This window comes from Lissotriton helveticus, chromosome 1_1 (genome assembly GCF_964261635.1).
Source record: "Lissotriton helveticus chromosome 1_1, aLisHel1.1, whole genome shotgun sequence".
Lineage (NCBI taxonomy): Eukaryota > Metazoa > Chordata > Amphibia > Caudata > Salamandridae > Lissotriton > Lissotriton helveticus.
The window spans coordinates 1,032,629,650-1,032,652,876 of NC_136057.1; the positions used below are offsets into that span (position 1 = coordinate 1,032,629,650).

A 23,227-nucleotide genomic window follows, 5' to 3' on the forward strand; every position below is an offset into this window, starting at 1 on the left:
GTCCTCAAGAAAAACATCAACAAGAAAGGGATTTCAGTGCTGTCCTACCACTCTTGCATCGCAGTGGTGCCAACACCCTGCTCCACTGCTTCTCGAACTGCACACTGGCCCCCATTAAAGGCATCCTACAGACTGCAGCACAATTCATCATGGGTCTGAAGAAATATGACTACATCATCCCACTCTGATGGAACTCCCCTGACTTCCCTTAGCAGCCCTAACTCTCTTCAATACCAACTGCAAAATCGACAAAGCTATCACAAAAATACCCCCACATGTCTGGCTGACAAGCTTGCTACTTAGTTGCCCTAGACATACCCAGAACGATGACACCATCAAACTGGAGAAGAAAAGCAAACTCCCAAAAAAACAAAACAGACATGTTTTCTCCATTTATGCACACAGGATCTGTAAAAACATCCCTTGATCCATCAGGCCTGTCCTAAGCCTTCCCCAATTTAGGAACGCTCTGAAGTCATACCTATTTAAAGAACAGTACATCATGACGAAGTTCACTGTCAGACCCTTGCTTCTTCGACAGGCACTAATTGACTGCATCTTTGTCTTTGCTGCTTTTTGGCAATACAAATATCACATGTATGCACAGCGTTTGCTTCTAAAACAGTTTGCTGTGTCCAGAGCAGAAGGCCTAAGTTTAGACCTCTATTCTCTAAAATATGTATGAGGAACCCATAACGACAGAAAGTTATTTCATTTAGCATCAGAGTGATATAAATTCATCATAGATAAATCATATATTCCTACAAATGTAAAGCCCTTCCTCTTGAGTGGTGAAGTGTGTTATAATCTCTAGCTCTTTCCCATCTTAACCAATGGCATTTCGGCATCTTGTACATTTTTACGTGCGATAGACATTAATGAAATAATATTATTTAATCCCTCTAGCGAATAAATCTACCTGGATGAAATTTCATATATCTCCTTTCTTCAGTGAGTGTTTATTTCATTCTTCAGTGTGGACTAGAATGTTTTTCAAGTCGTCCTTCTCTAAGGGTATGATTTGTAGGTTATCGGTACAACACGTTTGGAATCTACCCTTTGCTTGACACAAGTTTCCAGCTTGTGATATCTCATACTTTCTCTTCCTTTCAGCTTGTATTTGAATTTTAAATAAGCAAAAACCAGTATCTGGTTATCGGACTGCTACTTTGTACACCCACAAATCCTCAAATGCTACCAGTATATTTTATTATTAACCTTAATTCCCATGATGCCCAGCAATACTTGCTCAACTTGGTGTAGGTTTACACCCTAGCCATACATTGGGCATACATCATACATGAGTAATCTGCTCAATCCACAACATTGTAATACTAAGTGCTGACAACCATGGCTGATGTGGCATAGCGCCCAGTATTATTGTTTCCAGGAAAGATCCATCAACAGTGGTAATAAGTAGTCTTATCAGCTTTTAGTGAAGCCTTTCAACTATGGAAAAACTTTGGCAAGCCTTTCAAATGAACTCTGCTTAGTAGAATTCACCTTCACTTCACTTGAGCCATCCTCCCTCAGAGCGCGAAGAAGCCCTCCTCTGTCTCAGTCCTGTACATCATAGACAGATGAATTGGCTTTTAGTAAGGCTCCATGCTCAGTACAAGACTGCAGTGATGCCATCAATAATGGCAACGATGACGGGATGTCAGTAATGATGTCAATAATATCATTTTTGATCCCATCTGTGATATATATGATGCCATGAGCAGGATATTGGGGGCTTCATGGTTACTTATCTCAACATAACTGGCCAATGTCGGCGTGTCTTTTTTGTTTTTGGATTGTAACGTTGCCTCTTTAACAGAGGTTTTTAAATGGGATTTTTTTTTTCTTTTAAGAGTGAATGTCATTTTCTCATCTTGGCAAAAGTATGCTAACTTCCCTTTAAAACCTTTTTTAGAAATCTCTGGTGGGGCCTTTAGCTCCATAGTCTTCCTGCCATCAGTTCACACTTTGCCAGTTTTTAATTTTCTCAGATTAGGACCTCCAGGTCTATGCTCCGGGTCTGTGGATCGGTAAATTTTTGGTAATCTTAATGTGTTCATACCGGGTTTGACTTTTCTACGTCTTCCTACCCGATGACAGTTTATCTCTTGTCCAGTTCTACCTATCAATGTGAAGAAATGGGTCACTTTAAGGTTGCTTCCATTCATCTGCTTGTAATGTGAAGTTTGCAAACTGAGTCGGCAGATTGGAGTAACTTGACCAGTCAAATGATGACTAACAGTAGGTGTGTTCTTTAAGACTCCTACTATTTGACAGAGCACTTTCAAAGTGAAGAGAGTGAATTATTAAAAATCAGACAAACCCAGACCTGTGGCTCATTGGACAACAATGAGAGAATATGTGAGCCATTTGATATTGAGTGGTAAGGGCCAGAGGTTTGTACGAACACACGAGGTAGCCGTTTTTGGTGAAGGTTCAAAACCGATCATGACCACAGAAGAGCCAAGACAATTAGTGGAGGCTGTATTTCAGTGTACTAAGGGAAACAGAGCAAGGAGTGACTGGTCACATGTGGACAAACCAGGGATGAGGCAGATAAGAGATAATGTGGTATAGGATAGGGTCAGGGGACATATCGGTAACCAGGTTAGAAGGCAGGTTGTTGTTGGTCCTCAAGGTGACCTCCTTCAGTTTTTTTCATGCTTATATTCTGAAAACAACCAGGGCACTCTTCACTTATGTACTTTGAACCTCAAACTCCAAGATGTTATCCCTTTCTGCTCTTTTGTAATCCATCCCTTATCAATCACTCATCTTTACACTTCAATTTTAATAAAACCAAAATTCTGGTGGATACTTCTAATCACAGATTCCTCACTTTGTAAATATTCTCCAAGTGTCAGACTGGATCCAGAATATTTAAAAGCAGTAGTGCTGCAGGCTGGTAGGTTTTTTGAGTTGCTCCGCGCAGACTTCGATCCCTTCTGGAAGTAACAAGCAGAGCCATCCCTTTCGCTGTGGTCATGCCAAGGGCAGCAGAAGTTCTTGATTTACAGCTACCCACCAAGGAAGTAAAGAATACTGTTTTAAAAGAAGTACTGCAACCTGTTCAGTCTCCCATAGAGCCACAGTTACCATTTAATGAGGCCTTTACAGACACTCTTTTGAGCACTTAGTCAAAAACTTGTTCAGGTCCACCAGTTAACAGCAGGTTGCTCCTCACCATTGCCCTGCACCAGGTGACCCAGCCTTTCTCACTCAACACCAACCACCAGAGAGCTTCTGGTACAAATGCCCTTGAGCAAAGTTAATCCCAATGCTTTCCCTACTGCTTCACCTGAACGTGGACTGAAACAAATAGAAACATCTGTGAAACACATTTTTCCCCAACCAGACTGTTTGACCCTCTCTGTGGCTAGAGTAGAGGTTTTCCATTTTGCCAGCGGCAGACTCCGCCAGCATTCCAACAGGCCTTTCAGCCCTTTTTGGCCATGGCCACAGTGCTTAGAGACAATGTTTTGAACAACAGGGACACTGTGCAGCTTAATCCTCTGCCCCTCCAGCAGCGCAAGACCACTTTAGTGTGTCCTTGTCAGCATACAGTCACCACCCTGTCAGAGGCAGGATCTGATGTTTCCTCTATGGGTGGCAGGCTTTCACTTCAGGCAAGTGGTCCTTCAAATTGTACAATGGGCTACGCCCTCCCATTTCTCTCTAACCTGCTGCACAATGCACGACCATCAGAGCGGATGATGGTGGATCACCTGTCCATCTTGCAGGAGGAAGTGCTGGTCCTTTTTTCTAAAGGAGCCATACAGACGGTTCTGGCGTTGGAAGTATGAACTGGGTGTTACTGCTGTCAATGTCTTCCTGCACAAGGGCAAATTAAAGATGCTCACGCTAGTCCAGGTCTTGTCTGCCCTAGAGCTTGGAGACTATATGGTGGTGTTGAACATGCAGGATGCCTATTTCTATATCACCATCCTGCAGGCCCACACACGCTACCTGCAATTTATTGTGGGCCAGGAGCATTTTCAGTTCACAGTGCTCCTTTTTTACCTCACCAGCGCCCCTTGGGAGTTCAGGAAAGTTATGGCGGTGGTCACAGCAAACCTTTGGAGTTTGGAGGTACCAGTCTTCCTTTAACTCAATTACTTGCTGATGAAGGCGGGCTCACTCTGGCCTGTCATTACCTTCTTCCAGACTTCAGTGAACCTCCTAACATTGTTGGGGTGCACTATCAACATGCTGAAGTCACACCTGGCTCCTTCGCAGACACTCACATTCATCGCACCTATTCTAGATATGGAGTGATTTTGTGCCTTTCTCCCGGAGCAGAGAGCCCTGATAATTCGGGCTATGATCCTACTGTTTAAGCGGTCCTGGATCTTGGTACAGATGCCTCTGAGGCTCTTGGGGTTGTTGGCTTCCTACATCCTGCTGGCCAAACACACCAGATGGCACACGTCGGCTCTGTAGGGGACCTCAAATCCATGTGGACACCACATCAGGGGAATTTGTCAGACTGTATTGCAGATTGCTGAGGTGGGGGGTAAAGTACTGCAGTAGTGGCTACTGGACTGTGACTAAGTCAGTGGCAGATTCCTCTCCTTCCTCCACCCACAGCTGTCAATGGTCAAGGGTGCATCACTACTAGGCAGGGGAGGCCACTGAGAAGCTGTGGAGATCAGAGGCCTGTGGTGACTCGGCTCCACATCATTTGTTGGCGTTGACAGTTATTTGGTTGGTGTTGAAGGTTTTCCTGTCCACCATCAAAGAAAGGGTAGTATAGGTGCTCATAGACAACACCACTGCCATTTTCTAATTCAACAAGCAGTGCGGAGTGGGGTCCTGGGCCCTGTGTCAGGAAAGTTAATGCCCCTGGAAGTGGCTGGACCGCCAAGGTAGTTCCTTTGCGGGATCTTTGAGTGCCAAGGTGGATGAACTCAGCTGCAGATGCTTAGTGAATCAGGAACGCCAGTGCACCCAGAAGTGAGACAGGGAATCTTCCAGCAATGTGGAGAATCCGGTCTCAATCTTTTCACCACTGTTGAGAACACGCGGTGTCATCAATTTCACTCTTTGAAGTTTCCTAAGCAGCTCTCTCTCTGAAAGAGCCTTCGGCTCAGAGTAAAGTGCAGGACTCTTGTAGGCCTTCCTGCCACTGCCTCTCCTGCTCCAGGTTGTGAGGAAGATCAGGAACAACCAGGTGCAAGTCATCCAAGTGGTAACACATTGGGTCAGGAGCGTATCATATCTGGAATCCTGGGTATCTCTCCACCTATCAATATACTGCTTTTGGAGGATCTTCTGCCACAGCAGGATAGACTGATGCACCCAGGCATGCACAATGTACATCTCAATGGTTGGAGATTTAGCGACGGTAGTTGCCTTCGACCTGCCACCGGAGGTCGTTGATGCCAACTTGACAGCAAGGACTGCATCCAGAAAATCAGTGTACTTTGGTTGTTGAGATACATTTGTGGATTATTTCAGCACCCAACAAATTGACCCATTAGAGGTAAAGCTGTCGGAAGTTGTGTGTGTTCTCTTGTTAGCCAAGCAAGGACTTGCTCTGGGTACTAGTAAGGGCTACTTATCACCTCTTTCAACTTTTTGAGGTTGCTGGATCAGCCTACATTATTTGTGATTAGATTTTTGAAAGGTTGGCAGCATTTGTTTCCGCCTAAACCCTTTGTGATGCCTCAGTAGGATTTGGGCATCGTTCTAGTCCTCACTTTTTATGTGAACCCCTCTTGAGCTGCTGTACAGTTGTCTTTTGAAGACTCTGATTTTTAAGACCGTTTTATTTCCATCGCCATATCATTGGCTAGACATATAAGCATTGTGAAGGCTCTCTATTGACCCATTTTATACCTCGTCCTTCCCGGGCGAAAGTCAGTGTTGAAGACCCGAGCTTCTGTTTTTTCAAATGTGATCACTACTTTTCATGTAAGGCAGCCCAGACGATCAACCTTCTGGCATTCTTTGCTACACCTCATGCCTCTAAGGAGGAAGAGTGACTCCATCGTCTTGACTCTAAGAGGGCACTAATCTTCTCTATCGGTCGTACAAAGGTGCATTGAGTGGACAATCAGCTCTTAGCATGATTTTCAAGAGCAAAGAAGGACAAGGCAGTGCAAAAAAGGAGCATCTCGTCATGGATTGTTCTCTGCACAAAGATCTGCTATGTACTGGCTAATAAGGAGTCCCCAGAAAGCTTGTGGGCTCATTCCATCAGGAACAAAGCTGCTACCATTGCATTAGCACATGGAGTGCCTGTCTTGGACATCTATCAAGCGGCTATGTGGGTATCAGTACACACATAGCACTACTGCCTGGACAGTCAGGTCCATCGAGAAGGACATTTTGCCCACTTGCTCCTGCAGTACCATTTGGCATGAGTTAGTTACTTACTTTCTGTAACAATCTTTCTGGTGTCTACTTTATCTAACTGACTACAGATTCCTCACTGACACTCTTGGTTTCCCATTGTGTGAACTGGATTCTTTACACATCTAAAAAGGTCCTGATTTTTTAGATCTGCACACAAGTAATGGGCGGACAGTCTAGAAAGCACCTGACATCAATGCGCATGGGTGGCGCTTATATGCAACTCCGCTCGTGACTTCCAGAGTGGCACTACATTGGTGCGGAGCTGTACAACACCGCCTACAGGTGCCCAATAGGACTGCTTTTTAAAGTTTCTGGATCCAGGCTGATACCTGCAGAATATTTAAAAGGTGAGAAATCTGTGGCTACGTAGAGTAACCACCAGAAAGATCTTTATCGAAGAAAAGTAACTTTTTATTCTCTTTTTCACAGTTTTTCATTCAGACATGTGTTCCCTCCACAACAATTGTGTTTCTTCATCAGTGCCACTCTCCCATTCTGCCCGTCACCTGGTTGTAATCTCGGATTCCTACCTTTTCCCTAACACATTTCCCCAGCTAAAGGTAGATGCATATTCCAGCTTCCAACAACTAAAACGATTTTTTCTGTCATCCTCTCTTAAAAATCTGCCAGCTTCCCACAACTCTGGCATCTCTTCATAGCTTTCCGTTTCCTACTTGACTCTCTGATCATCTTTAAAAATATGTGTGGCCTGCCGTTTCGGTGCCTCCCCTCTCTCATCACCAATGAACTGCCCTCTTTGACTGGCCATGTTATCCCCTCTGACTGGAGCGGACGTAGGATGAATGTTTTGAGTTCACTGAATTCCATATTTACTATTCACACCTGTCAATTTAGGTAGTGGTACTTACTGTTGTAAAATACAGAAATCTAAAAAATGGCAGCAAAACAATAACATTTCTCAATATGTTAGTCGTTTGTTTGCAAAAAATATTTTTCCTGTCATATACATACGTGTTGCTTAAATTGATGGGAACTTATCTAAACACGTTGCTAAATTCCTTAAATGACAACATTTACCCATATGTAAAACCTTCCCTTTAAAATAGGTCGGCTGTTTACTTGAGCTCGTATCTAAAAGTAGCCCAGCAACATGCAAGTCGTTTGCCAGTGTTATATTGTTCACCTTCCATGCAGTGAGGGGAAGGGGCAGCTGGCCCACTTTATTCTGGTACCACCACTAATTATGGCCCAAAGTAACAGCTGTTGTTGTACTAGACAGGAGAACTCGCTCAGTCGCCCTTCCTCTTACCCCTGCATGGGCGCTTCTGAAGGCTTTTCAGATGTTGGTCATAAAAAGAGTCCCTGCTTCAAACCCTGCTTAACCACGACTTCTACCCACATCCTCCTTGGATTATCTACAGACTACCTCCTCATTGCATGCTAGACTAAGAAGATGAAACAAAAACCACTGGGAGGAAGGGCTCCCTCAAACATCCTTTTTCCGTTATGAATGACTTCCTACATCAGCCATCAGCTCTACGGATAGAAGCGAGATAGTGGGTATCAATTGGAGAATGTTACCTCTTCATCGTCTTCTTGGCCGCAGATGTATTCATCTCCAGCGAAGGAATCTGCAACAAAGAAAGAGCAAAATCCAGTTATCAATCTTAAAAAATCACCGCCTGCTTCTGAAGTCCTATTTTCTTAAGGGCCCTTAGAAAAGAATAAAACATTTCATGCAGGTATCTGATATCAAGTAATATTAATGTTAAATCAAGTAAAAAACAAAAGAGGCAAAAAAAATCCCAAGAATCATATTTCAGGATTCTCCTTCAGCTGCCCCTCCTGGCACGTACACTTGAGATACACATAAAACAAAATCCAAGCGTAGTTGGGCTAGCATGGCCTTACAGTACAAAGGGTTATCTTGAAAGTGCTTTTCCACCTGGTTCTACCTAAATGTGCATACCACAGTCTCACCGGTCGTTTAATGAAGTGTTCTGATCGTTCCAAAGACAGACGTATGCCCAATCTGAGATGACAAGATTGAGTGTAGGATTCAAATGGAGGCGGACCACTTGCATTGTTAGATGATGCTAGGTAGTTAGATGGAAATGTATTACGCTTTGAGATGAGTGTATGATTTTAGTGTGAGGTATGTGTGCCTTCAGGGCCTTAACATTTGCTAGTCATAAGTGTTAATCTGTATTTGGTGTTGTGGCTTTGTGGCACCTCAAAGTTGTACTGGATCTATGTGCCATGTTCTGTGTACATGTACTACTTAGCCTGTGGGCGGATGTCTCTTTAGCAGTTAGTGCTTTTGGGAGAGATGTGATTGCCTACCGTCAGAAACGGTATGCATGAGAGGTGTTTTGTCTAATATGTTTTGTTGCAGTAAGTGATAATTAAGTAAATATTTTTGATTGTATTGTGATTTTGTTGGCGTATCTTGGTGGTCTGTGCCATTGGAAGAGATGTGATAGCACCATTCACTCGCTTTGTGCTGTATTAGATGTATGTGATATGATCAGTTTAATGCGCTCTATGGCATTTGTATTAGGGCATAGCTTAGTGATTGGTGCTCTAGGGGTGAACAGTGGTATAACTATACTGTTTATCATTATATAGCTGAAAGCCCTCACATGGCAAGGAAAGCTTTTCAACCTGGTCTTTTTCAACTTCAGGAGACCACTTGGCTATGCTGATCATGGGTTGCAAGCACTGTACCCACCCTGTTGTAAAGTGTGTTTACCTCCTTTCCTATCAGGCTGTGAGAGAACCCATGATTGCTTACAGCTGATTCAGGGGCACATAGGATTGTTTACTTGTAGCCTTCCCTGCACAACCTGTTCAGTCTCATATCGTTTTTTTTCTTCATTTTTTCACATGAGTTACAAAACGCAAGGTCACACTAATTTTTTTAATACACAGGAGATTAATTGACTTGTACAGAACCGTGGATTTTGAGCAATGCCAAAACTAGTATCTGGTTGTAACGTCCATCTTCTCCCAATTATGCTTCTTTTACATGCTGTGTGTAATTATCAGGGCACAAGTCGGGGGTACACGCAGGTACACAGCCCCCCTTTTCACAGGGTGGACGCCGTCCCCCCTGCCAAGAAGTTGGGCCCCACAGAAGTATGCTGAACTTGTCCCGGTGTAATTTTCAGACATCGGGACACGTTCGGCAACGTCTGTATGTTGCCTGCTTTCCATTCCCAGCAGCAACATGCAGGCAGCAGGGAGCTTTTTTATTCACCTCCAGCTGGGGCGAAGTTAAAGGGCCATCAGGCCTTCTTTTGTTTGGTTTGGATATCCCGACTGAAGGCGGTCTGGAACCTCACACTTAAATATAAATGTCACGGAGGGGAAACAAAGGCACACAGCTTGTTATCTCTTCACAAGTACTTGAGAGGCGTGCTTTTGCCTTTGTTAAGTCCCTGTATATAAGAGATGCATGCACTGTAAGACTGTCAGATGCATTGGCCTGTCTCAGTATTGACACAAATAACAATTTCAATAGCACTATTTTTTTATAGCGCTAAACAACCCAATGCAGGGTGTCAGAATGCTTTATGTAACACACATTATACATTGAAAATAAATCATGTATATGTGTAAATCAATGTACAAGATAAGTTACATGAGACAGGGTTACAAGGTGTAGGAGTCGCATGTACTTCACAGCTCACTGTGCTACATTACAATTTATGAACTGCAGGTAACAAAAAGGATCTCTGTGTTAAAAGCAGTAACACTCTTTACTATCTACACAAAAAACAAACAATCTGTCATCTGCCTATTACCCGATGTGCTTTGCAGTAGACTCAATAACCCGCTATGCTACTTTGATTTAAATCTGGGACTTGACAAAACACAGATCTCTCCAACAAATGCAATACACTCCAGACGTATCTCACCATTATTACAATTCCCTGAGATTTACTGGGCACCTTTACAGCAGATGCCATAACACTTTCAAATATTTTAAAATGTAGACTTTGCAACCAATTAAGCATAATAGATCTACAGCCATGCTTCTCCTTATTGCCAATTTCTTTGTGGCAGGGCTTAAAAAATAAATGTATTAGTTGAGGCCCTGATTTTGCATCTGGATTGCGATACTTTTTTGGCACAACCCTGATCTCATTTGTTAAATCTCATAATGTGCTTAAAATTACTCATGATATATCTGATAAACATATGTGTGAGGTCTTAATATCTGATGTCACTTCCAGTAAGGTCACTTCCTGTAGGTCACATGCAATGTCAGGCATCGTGCCATTATGTGCTGTGATGACAAACATCATGATTTTACTTGCATACTGCCTACCCTGGTTAGTCCCCCCACATCTTTTTTTAGGACTTGTGCACTGGTAATTATACAGTATTAAATTTCATCCCTGCACATGCCAAATGACAGAGCTCATGCCACACCCATTTTAGAACACTATAAGTATCGGATTATACTTGCCTCATGAACACTGAGGAATTAAACATTCTTAATATCTCTGAACCACCTCCCATATTTCGTAGTGCTTTACCCCCCCCCGCAATACAATTATAAATTACATAATTTAGTCTCCATTCGAAAAATATATTTAAGAAATTAACCTATCTACCAAGGCATCGCCACCAAATTTATGTCGCCTCATTTTCAACGACGAGCATCCACTTTTCAGCTTGAATAATACTAAGAAAAGGATGGACATGTCACGATTAGCAAGATTTCCCACTATCAACTTCGATAAGAAGATCAGCCTCTGTTTCTGTTGTGCCCACTCCTGTCACCATTTCATGCTAATTCGACTAAAGAATAGACAACGCTATCTCCCCTCCTTCAGTCTTTCTTCTAGGATGTTTCTGTGGGCACTATGTAACCTCCGGGTCATTCCACATCCGTACTCCTGCCTAGGCCCCTTTCTTATTGGACTCCCTCCTACTTCTCATCACCTCCGCTACATATTTCTGTAACCCAAGTAACAACACGACCAGACATTTCAGTACTTATAACGATGTGCACCGTTCCAGTACCTTTTAACTTCAGAATTCAACTTTATACTCATTTGAGGGGAAAGTTTCACCTCAGCTGATGATCTGCCAGGCATCTACCTGCCTGTATGTCAGAATGTTATACTTCGAAATATCGTCCGACATAAATATTGTGTCTCAAATGCCGTTTACAAAAATATTGTCCCATTGTGTGTACATTTTTATATCATTAACTCCAAAGGGGCGTTATTTTTGTAGACGATATTTCTCTGACGATATTTTGGCAACACACCCATCTGAATGATACATTTGTCGGCCAAAGAGACCAAAACCAAAAGCAGTTCAGGATGCCCCACCCTACGGTCCCATCTCCCGCTCCCATTTCTTTCATTGCAACTTTCTTGGCTATCTAACCACTTCCTGGAAGAAGAAAAAAAACACCTACAGGTGTCACCCTTCCCCTTCCAGCATCTTCACCAGTCACAGTCCCACTGCTTTTTGTCTGTTACACTCCGGCCTCTTGTACCTCCATTGGTCTGCTGGATCTCGCACACCTCGTAGATCTTGAAGGGCTGCATCGGTGTCTCCTTAGTGCCATCATACAGGAGCTTGAACTCGCGGCTTTTGTTTAAGGCACAACGCAGGTTAGCCTTCCACTTGGCAGGGTCTGGCTCATCCACACCCTCCTGGTACTTGCCAGTCTCCTTGGCCCAGGCCTGCAAAGATAGAGCATTGGGAGTAAATGCATGAATGAACGGGTCACTGTCTGTGATCAATACAATATGTGGGTCCTTAGTAGGTACAGGATTCTCGAAGGCGATAACAAGGAGCTAGTATCAGGCGGGTAGTTGAGACAGATGAAATCCAGAGTGAGTGTGTGTATAGGGAACATACCCGATTGGTTGTGATGTCACAGTAGAATGTTGGAAGCAGCAGGGTGACAGCCAATTTCGGAGGTGATCGGGTCACCATTTTCTCTGAAGGCTGACTGCTGAAAAATCTTTGCTTTTTCATAAGAATAAAAACATGTTCTTTATGTAGCACTTGGTTCTGCACTTCTGCTATTTTTATTAGGAATTTAATTGGTGCTACTATTACCCAAATTAATACTACTCAGTTCAGAGACCTTGGACACATGGAATGCTGACCTTGGACACATTAAATGCTGAGCTGGCCTTGCTAGGATTTGAAAATGTGATCTTGAGATCACAGTGGATGTTAATGCCAAGCATTACCTTACTGGGCCATATTGTGGCCATTTGAAAGTTTACATTGAGGATTCTCCCTGCTACTCAGGGAGAAGAACCTCAGAAACCAGCAGACAGCTACATAATCTTTGATGATGCTTCCATCAGACGGAATTTAGAGGGAGTCTATCCCTCGTTTGCAGGAACATGGCAATCCTTCACAAAATGTGATTTTATTAGCAGACTTATTATATATTATATGCACTAACAGAGTGAAATATGTTGCTGCAGAGTAAAACTTTTATGTTGGTAACCCCGACATCTGTCAGATGCTTGTGGGGGAGCACTATATATAACTTTCCTGGCTGAATATGTTGCTTGGTAGTTGGGTGTTTTGTGTAACATGCTTGATGAACAAAGACATTAGGAGAAAGGAATAAAGAAAGAAATACCTATTTTCCATAGGAAAAACATTTTTTTTGTTTTGCTATTAACTTTGGCACCATTTGAATAATATTGATAAAATGTTCAAAACTAGTCTGCCACTCACTTCAGCTGTTGTCCAAAAAGTTTCAGGGTAATTCATCAAGTGGGGGCCGACAAAAAGGGGGGTCCCAAACACGTTTTCTCCATGCAATTTCCCATAGGGATTTTAGACACCGCTGCAGCTTGATCCGCTGAACGGAATTACACCAAATTAGGCAGAAAGCTAGATCTTGTTCCAAAAAGAGTGCTTTTTGTAATTTTGTGTAAATCTGTGTACTAGTTTTTCAGTTATTAAAGAAAAAAATATTTATGTATATCTACAGATGCAGATCAACCGTGGATTCACCTCAGTAGATACATGGATCTACGCACCAACAACAATGCCTTGCCTGGCTGGCTGCAACCTGAGAGAATCGGGCCACGGTTTCCAGGGGGGGGGGAATAACATCTAAAAAGGTTAGAAGGGGTCAGGATAGAGGTATCCTGACCCCATGGGACTGATGGAGGGGTATGTGAGGGACCCCTCATGGGCAAGAAATGTTCTAAAATGTTTTTTCGTGGCACACAAGGATCCACGGATAAACCACAGTGCTCAGCATGGCTCCCATACCGGCTGATCCACAGATCCAGACACCAATTAAAAAAACACATGCATCCACTCACAGACCACTCACTCACACACCCACACAACCATTCACACGTCCATACACCCACTCACACACCCATACGGTCACTCTTACATCCACTCAGAGACCCAGAAACCACTTGCACCCACTCACAGACTCACACAGGCACTCACACAGCCACATACTCAACCAAGTGGATGTAGCACTTCTTCTCACCAACTCTGCTCAGAACCATGACATTATATTTAACTCAGAGCTTCTTTTTGGGATCACATCACTAAGCATATGTCTACCTGTTTTTGTTGTTGGGAGTACTGAGAGAAACCGTTTGCCTTATCTTCCATCTAGTTTTCAAAAATCAGTTGTACAATCGCTTGGGGGCGTGGCTTGCACGCCAACGGGAGAGGACGGCTTCTCCGTGAGCTCCGCTACGGACTCAACCCGCGGATGCCGTGAGAGCCCCTTTTGCCATTTGTCGAATGGCTGTAGTTGCTGTAACGTCGGCGGAAGGTGCAGAGACCCAGAGGACACAGATATGGGAGGTCTAATTGCAGTGTGTCTACATTAATTATCGGCGGTAATTTTGTTCTCTCCTGCGACGTGGGCGGCCGCCATTTTGGCCGCCGAGCCCGCGTTAGTGTTTTCACATTCATTTCTTCCCACGCTTCAGCTGCAATGCTTCTCACCCTCCTTAGTTTGCTTGCGCTACATGCTTCAATTACTTTTCACCTGTATCTTTGATGTTCCTTGCGGGGTGCTTCATGCCATTGAGTGTGCACCGTTTTGCCTATACTTTATGTGAGGAACTACGGCCGCCATTTTAGGAATGCTGGTCATGAGGAGAAAGTTTATTTCTACCATGCCTTCGATGTCACGGTGACCTGCAAAGTGAAATGTGCCTTATTGTCTCTCAATATACTGTTGTTGAATCAGGCAGGTGCTTCCTATGATCTTTTACGACTACTCTATGTGCACCCCTGCATCATTTCCTAGTGGTCTCTCAGCATAGTGCTCAGTCAGTTATTCAAGTGATTTTCGATCATCTGCCTGAGCTTCTTTTGTCAAACCTGTTAATTTGACGCATACTTATTACTGCTTGAGCACCGTTGAGCTGTGAGGTCACTTCAGGCTTATTGGCAAGCTCTGTTTTGTATTGTGCACGTATTGATCTGCTTTTGGCACACCTCTACGTTTTCACTATGGCTAATGACTCACACACTCCAAAATTGTTGCACACTGGTGCCAAACCTAAGAGACCTAAAAATGATCCGCCTTCGCCCATTCCATCTTCCTCAAACCCTGTCCTGGATTCCATTCTTGAGGAAGTTCGTGGTCTCCAACCGTTCATGACTGCTACTAATGAAAAACTTAAGCAAATTGAGGAACGTTGGATGATTATGGAGGGCAAGTTTTGAATCTGGAACAGCGTGTGGGCGTTATTCAAGATGCCTCAGTTAAAATCCCATTACTGGAGCAAGAAATCCACAAACTCAAAATTCACACAGAGGATTTGGAAAATCGTAATCGTAGGAATAATCTACGTGTTTATGGTATTCCGGAAAATTTGGAGGGTCCAGATATGGTGTCTTTCATCCGTAAATTCCTACAGGAACTTTTGGATCTTCAACCTGCGTCTCACCCTCTCAATATACAGAGAGCTCATCGTCTTGGTCGTATAAACTCCAACTCCTCCAAACCTCGTGGCATTATCTTGCTTTTTTTAGAGTTCACAGAGTTAATGTCTGTTCTGAAAGCTGCCAGACTCAAACGACGTCTCCAGTGGTCTGGCCATAACATCTTTATCTCACAAGATCTTTCGACTGCCACGAACGCCAGACGCAAGGAATTCCTGAATCTTCGCCCTCTAATGAGACAGCTGAATATTCAATATGGGATACTGCATCCGTGCTTCTGCAAATTCACGCATAATGGCCGCACCAGATCATTTGATTATCCACAAACGCTTCGCACTTACCTACAGAGTGTTTCTCCTTCGAATATGGACACTGCTTCCTAATGTTTCTTTTTATCTGGATCTTCGTTATGGTTCTTCTTGATGTCTTTTTGGCCTATTTTGGCCTCCCTTGGTCTTTTTCCTCCTAATCTCTGTTCTTCTTCTTGTGGTTCCGCTCTTACTTCCTTTTCTTTTTTTTCCTGTTTATGTCCCTTCCTTGGCAGCTCGTGGGGTTGTGTCCTCTCTCTGGTGTATCCTCGCCCCAAATGTCTTGGTTGTTTTCTACTTCTCTGATCAGGCTCCTGTGCCTTGATCTGTCTACCTTTTCATTTCTTTTCTTTATTTCTTACCCTTCTTCCTCTCCTATCTCCTTCATTTGGTTTACCTGGCCTCTTTGCTCTTTCTCTCTCTTTCTCTACTATTCTATTCCTAAGTGGTCTCTCCTAATTTTTTCTTCATGTTGTTATTTTCTTTGTATTCAGGTGTATTATGCCTCAGTAATATGAGTGTGTTGGGAGTTCCCTTCTCATGTAAAGTATTTGTTTGTTATTTCCCTTTTTGTAGTTATCCCATTACCATGTGTCTGCTCCATGTGTCCCCCATCCTTCCTTCCTACCATCATGTGTAACTTTGTTTTGTGGAACGTTCGAGGTCATGGTCACCCTGTCAAGCGTCAAAAGGTATTGTCTCATTTATCTAAACTTAATTCACAGGTTTTTTTTTTCAAGAAACGCATTGCTCTGATGTTGAATCTATTAAGCTGAAAAGGCAGTGGGTGGGTCAGGTTGTGTTTTCTCCTGCTGTTCATAAAAAAGGGGGGGTGCTATCTTATTTAATTAAGCTTTAAATGTTCAGATTGTTTCTTCGCAGAGTGACGATGAAGGACTTTGGGCTTTGGCTAAGGTTGTCATTCACAATAGGACAATGGTATTGTTAAACGTTTATGGCCCGGTTCGCCCTGATCCAAAATTTTGGAAAGCTATTAAAGTCCTGATTTCGTCCATAGACTGTCCTGATTTTGTCATTGCTGGTGATTTCAACCAATGGCTAGACCCGTTTTCAGATAGACTATCCTCCAGTAAATTTCACCCTGACAAATCTCACAAGAGTTTTCAATCTGCCATTGCCTCACGTCCTTTATGCGACTCATGAAAAATATGTAATCCTGATTTGCTAGAATATACTTTTTTCTCGAATGTGCATCATACTTGCTCGAGGATTGATTATGTTATGGTTAGTAAATCTTTACTTCCTTCCCTACAAAAATCTGTAATTGGCTCCATATTTATTTCCGACCATGCTCCGGTTTCCACTACACTTGACCTCTCCCACATCTCTTCTAAATTTAGTCGTTGGAAATGTAATTCCTTTCTTTTGTCTGACAGTGTTTTTATGAAAGAAAGTATGGAGTTTTTTTAACGGATTTTTCTCCTTTAATAATCCCTCGGACACCTCCATTACCAATAACTGGGATGCTTTAAAGGCTGCATTCCGTGCATTTACTATATCTTATGTCTCGAAGGAAAAGAAACTTAATAGGAAAAAATATGAAGATCAACTTCAGGAAATTAAGCGTCTTGAACACTCTTATTTTTCCTCTAAGTAATGTAATGTAATGTAAAGATTTATTTGTACCGCGCAACTATCGCTCCAAAGAGCATCTTGGCGCCCACTTGTGTAGCTGATAAGATAGGAACCTTACACTAGGGATCTGGCGATAGTGTCTGGAAGAGTGAAGATCCAGGTTTTTAGTTGCTTCCTGAATTCAGTTTCTTTGTCCAGCGCTCTTATGCGGGGAGGAAGGGTGTTCCATGCTTTTGCACCTAATATCGCAAAGGATTTGCCTCCACGAGTCTTAAGCCTGAATGGTTGAACTGCCAGAAGATTGGCATTGGACGAGCGGAGAATTCGAGTTGGGTGATATCTGGTGAATTTTTTCCGCAGATACAGTGGTCCACGTTGATGAAATGCTCTGAAGGTGATGAGCAATATTTTGAATAGAGTTCTTTTAATGATAGGTAGCCAGTGTAGAGTTTTAAGGGCTTCTGTCGCTGATGATCTTCTGGGCCACTTTAATATGAGTTTAGCCGCCGAATTCTGGACCATTTGGAGCCTGTGGGTGACCTCCTTGTTGGTGCCTGCATATAGTCCGTTACAGTAATCTAGATGAGATGTAACCAGTGCGACCACCACTGTTTTCCTGGCTTCCAAGGGAAGGAGATCGAAGAACTTTCTCAGACTCTTTATAACACCAAAGCATGTACCTGCCACTTTCAGTGCCTGCTGTTTAAAGGACAGATTACTATCAAAAGTCACTCCCAGGTTGCGGGCCGTGTTGGCAGTATTAGGTGGAATTTCTGCTTTCTCCGGCCACCACAGTCTGGGTATGAATTCGTTGTTTGAGCCCATCGGTATTATCTCCGTCTTCCCGGTGTTACATTTCAAATGATTAGTTCGCATCCAATCAAAGGTCGCCGTAAGGCAGCCTTTGAGATTCTCTTCCCAGTCTTGGTTGTCTTTGTCCATGGTCAGGATCAATTGCGTGTCGTCGGCATAGGCTATGGCTTCTATGCCAAACGAAGCAATCAGGCTAATTAGGGGTGCGGTGTAGACATTAAACAATGTCGGGCTAAGACTAGAGCCCTGGGGTACTCCTGTCGTGAGTCTTCTCTCCCTAGATTGAAATTCTCCTAACGTCACTACTTGTCTCCTTCCACTCAGGAAGTTCTTGAGCCATTCAAGCGCCACGCCAGTGATGCCAAAGGATTTCAGACGGTCTATCAGAATGATATGTGAGACCGTATCGAAGGCCGCCGATAGGTCTAGTAAAATCAGGACGGCCTTCTTCCCTTGGTCTAGGGCTGTGCGGATGGTATCTGCAGTATACAAAAGGGCAGACTCCGTTGAATGCTGTGCTCTAAAACCTGCCTGGTTAGGATGCCATGCTTCACTCTCTTCGAAGAATCTGGTCAGTTGTTGATTGACCATGGATTCAGTGATTTTGCAAAGAGCAGGAAGTAGAGAAATGGGACGCAAATTAGATAATGTGGAAGGGTCAGGGAGCTGTTTCTTTTGAAGGGGTCTCACTGCCGCTATTTTCCACTCTGAGGGGACATTGGCTGTGGCCAGGGAGTTGTTTACAATGTCATTAATGACAGGGTTAGCGACCTCCACAATAAGGTGCAGAAGTTTAATAGGGCAGGGATCAAATGGAGAACCCGATTTGGTGCGGAGAATAGTCTGTCGAGATTCCTCTAAGCTGACAGGTTGGAAGCTCGTCAATTGTTTCTCTACCAGTCTCTTCTTTCCATTAGCTTCATCACTAATCTGGTTAGGGATTACGAAGTCCCTGGTCAGGCCTTGTACTTTAGCTTCAAAGTAGTCGGCAATGGCCTCGCACAGAGTCTCTGAGGGCGGGATTTCTTGTGTTAAGAAGTCAGGTTTATTAAAACCCCTAACGATGTTGAAGATGGTTTTCTGTTTATTATTTGCAGCCTCGACTGCCTTACAGTAATAGGTTTTTTTTGCCAACTTAATATGTTCATGGTATTTTTTCCTGGTAGCGTTATATTTAGTGCGTTCTAACATGCAGTAGTTCTTACGCCATCTGCGCTCTGCTCTGCGTAGTTCTCCTTGTCTTGTTTTAAGGTCTTGGTTAAACCATGGGGTCCTCCTCTGCCCTACAGGACCTAATCTTAGCCAAAACGGATCTAAACAAAATTATCACTAATGAAGCTTGCAACACTCTCCTTAAAATCAAATTTAAATTTCATGGTGGCCAGAATAAAGCGGGGAAAATGCTGGCAAATTATTTAAAAATCAAATCGGAACGTAAAAATGTAGGTCCTATCTTTAATGACTCTAGTAATGAGCTTGTTTCGTCGGATGAAGATATTGCTGAAGTATTGCATAATTATTACCAGTCCTTATACACTGATGATACGCACCCTACCGAATTAAACTTAGCGTCCTTTTTTGAAGGTCTTCCTCCTCCCCCTTCCCTTCCAGATGATTTTGCTTCATTGGAAAGAGATATTACTCTTCAGGAAATAACTCGAGCCATTACTTCTCTCAAAAAATCATAGGCCCCCGGTCCAGTTGGCCTACCTGTTGAGTTCTATTCTTCTTTTCATACTTTTTTTGCACCAAAACTCCTACAATTATTTAATTCTTTTATTTCAGATGCTAAGGCCTCTGACTCCTTTTTGGAAGCTCTAATTGTCATAATTCCCAAACCCGACAAAGATCATTCGCAATGTAAAAATTATCGCCCTATATCTTTAATTAATTATGATTGCAAAATGTTTGCTAAAATCCTGGCTTCGCGTCTTGATTCCATTATTCCCCGGCTAATTAAAATGGACCAAGTATGTTTGTGAAAGGTAGACTTGCTGCTGATAATGCTCGCTTATTTTCCAATGTCATTGCTCATAGTAAAAATCTTAAAGTTCCGTTGGCAGCTCTATCCCTAGATGCTGAAAAAGCTTTTGACCGTATTAACTGGCAGTTCATGTTTCGTACCCTAAAATGGTTTGGTTCCTCTTTTATCTCCTTGGTTAAACTCCTTTATTCATCACCCCGTGCCAGTATTTTTGTTAACAATCAATTCTCCAATTTTTTTTCTTTATCAAGAGGCACGAGACAGGGATGCCCCCTCTCCCCATTAATATTTATTCTATGCCTGGAGCCTTTTTTGGAAAGAATTCGTTCAAACCCTAGGATTACTGGCTTTAAAATCTCGTCTATTGAAACTAAATTGTCTGCTAATGCGGATGATGTATTGGTTTATATGTCTAACCCTGAATCTTTCCTTCCACAATTCATGGATGAGGTTCGGTTGTATTCCTCTATATCGGGATATCAACTCAATCTATCCAAAATGGAAGTTCTGCCCCGAAATTCGATTTGTTATCAATACATGTTCAATTATACTGACTTTGCTTGGTGTCCCTCCAAAATTAAATACCTTGGAATATGGTTCTCATCATCCCTTGTTGCTACCCTTAAATTTACTTTTGATTCCCTTTTAAATAAACTCCAATCCCTCCTTTAAATTTGGTCCCCCTTATTTCTTTCCTGGTGGGGTAGATTAGACACGATTAAAATGATGATTACCCCTCACGTTCTTTATACTGTCTCCATGCTCCCTCTTAAAATTCCTAATTCCTATTTTTCCCGCATAAATTCTACTTGTACTAAATTCTTATGGAATGACAAGCATCCCCGAATAGCCTTACTTAAGCTGATTCGTCCTAAAACTGAAGGTGGTGTTCGATTTCCCAATTTTAAAACATACCACTCCGCCTTCCTGATTAAACAATCCTTTTCCTTGGCATATGACTTTACAAATACCCCTATTCCTAAATGGGTTCTCCTAGAACGCTCACTTTTGAAAGATTTCTCATTTCAACATACTGTCTTCATGTCAAATTGCTCTTTTTTAAATACATACCCTATTATAAAATACTTCCAAACAATGTTACATAATGTTTTCTCTTCTGCTTTTTCTCCTTTACAATGTTTTTTATCATCTGTTGTGTGGTATAACAAATTTCTTAGATACAAGGCAAATCGTTTTACTTTAAACATTGGAAAGAAAAGGATATTCTGTTTGTTCATCAGTTTTTTGCTGATAGATCTATCATTCCGTTTCCGATAATGCAAAATTTATTTCATTTACCTTCATCCTTTACAAATGAATATACCATTATAACGTCTGCCATTCAATCTCATTTATCTTCTCTCTCACTGCCTGATTTCTTTCCCTCTTTCATCCCTACCACTCCACTTTATCCTCTATTTTCTACTCATCAACCTAAGGCTGCTCTTGTTTATGCAATTTTATTATCAACTGGTAAAGATCGTCCTAAATCAACTATTGAGACTACTTGGGAAACTGATCTTGATGTTTCCCTCACCGTTTTGTTGTGGGATCGTTTATGGTCCAAATTGTTTAAAGTATCTATTGCTGCTCGTATTACTCAATCTTTATTTTTCATATATCATAGATTTATTATTACCCCTGTCAGTATTCATAAGTTTTCCCATACTTCCTCTCCACTTTGTTGGTCATGCTCTAAAGAAATTGGGACGCTTAAACATCAATTATATGAATGGTCCCATGTTTTGTCATTTTGGAATGAAGTTTGGAATATATGCATGCCAATGTTTTGTTGCTCAGCCTCATTATCTCTGCAGAATGTTTTTTTAGGATCTTTGTCTACTGATATTGATATTGTATCATCTTCTGCGAGATTATTGGACCTGTTTATTGCTCTTGCATTTAAAGTTATTTTATCGTGTTGGAAAGATAACTCTAAGCTTTCTGTTCATACTTGGTGGAATTACATTTGTGATGAACACAGGATTGCTATTGCTTCATCCTCTTCTGTTCCCCTAAAAATCAAATCCAATCTCCTCTGGTTCCCTTCACCACTTATCTTTCTTCCAACTCTACTACTTGACTGCTATATCTTATTCCCACGTGTTTCTCATATTCTTTCTTTCTTCTCCTATCCTCCTTTCCTTTCATCCTTTCCTTTCTTCTTCTATCTTTTCTATCCCCCCTCTCTCTTCCTTTTCCCTTTCTCTTTTCCTCTCAATTGTTTTTACTTATTTCTCGGTACATTTGTTTTATAATACTTATTAATATGTACCTTTTCCACATATTTCTGACATATGTATCATTTCCTATTTCAAAATGATTAATAAAAATTTCTTAAACAGAAAAAAAAAGTTGTACAATCGCTTATTCTTTTTCAACTGGACTACTGTGACTTTCTATAATTGGGATTTTCCCCAATTTCTCTCAAGTCATTTACAAATAGTTCAGAATGTGGTAGCATAATTGATTCTAGGTCTTAGTAAGTACTAAATATGTTTCTCATCACTTGACAACTTCACATGCAGTCTATTCGAAATTCACCTTGAGGAAATCATTAGGTATATGACATGAAGCTATCCAGTAGGCAGCACTTTGATATATATATTCAGAATTTTTCAAACTACAATTCAGCCAAATCACTTCACAATGAATCGGCTTATAGATTAGAAGCTGGAGATAGACCTTTGTCTTCACGAAGGCCAAGGTATTTCCAGTTAGCTCTTTGCACAACCAGCTCCTTGATATCTTTTCACAAACTTTTAAAAACTCATCTCATTTCTTCATAAAAACTACTTGAACACCTGAATCCAATTTGGAGCCAGGAAACCTACCTGGTGAAGTGCGAAGTGTAGAAGTGCTGAATCAATTAAATCAATCAATCTGGACTGACAGTAAAGATATAAAAGTGCCATATAAATGTCAGGATTATAAGGTGCCTGTGTAGGTCCACAACAAGGGAAGGAAGATGATTAAAGGAGAAGTTACTGGTCTTCCTTGAATGTATTCCCACCAGTAGATAAGGATCAGTCACACTCATATTTGGAATGATTGAGTTAGCAGTGGATTCCAATGTCAGAATGGTCTTGAAGCAGGCGCAGCATGCTAAAGATGTCATTTTCTATTACGGTCATTGGCAGAGGCAGAGTTTAAATATTCAGTTGTGAAAAGCAGGTACTATTTGGGCCTCTGTATATTTTAGAAGATATCTCTAGGGACTGGCCTACAAAATAAGAACATGAGTTATTAGCAGACTTTTTCACTACAATCTGAAAGGGTCTGG

The 23,227-nt window shown here is 42.1% G+C and overlaps 1 protein-coding gene across 1 annotated transcript in view; it reads right to left on the minus strand.

Moving 5' to 3' along the window:
* Nucleotides 1–23,227, minus strand: part of IRF5 (interferon regulatory factor 5) — a 149,196-nt gene that overhangs the window by 50,933 nt on the left and 75,036 nt on the right. The window contains exons 3-4 of the mRNA XM_078677790.1: nucleotides 11,837–12,026; nucleotides 7,900–7,949 (exon numbers count right to left, since the gene is read on the minus strand). Coding sequence (XP_078533916.1) covers nucleotides 7,900–7,949; nucleotides 11,837–12,026 — 240 coding nt within the window. The remainder of the gene's footprint in view (nucleotides 1–7,899; nucleotides 7,950–11,836; nucleotides 12,027–23,227) is intronic.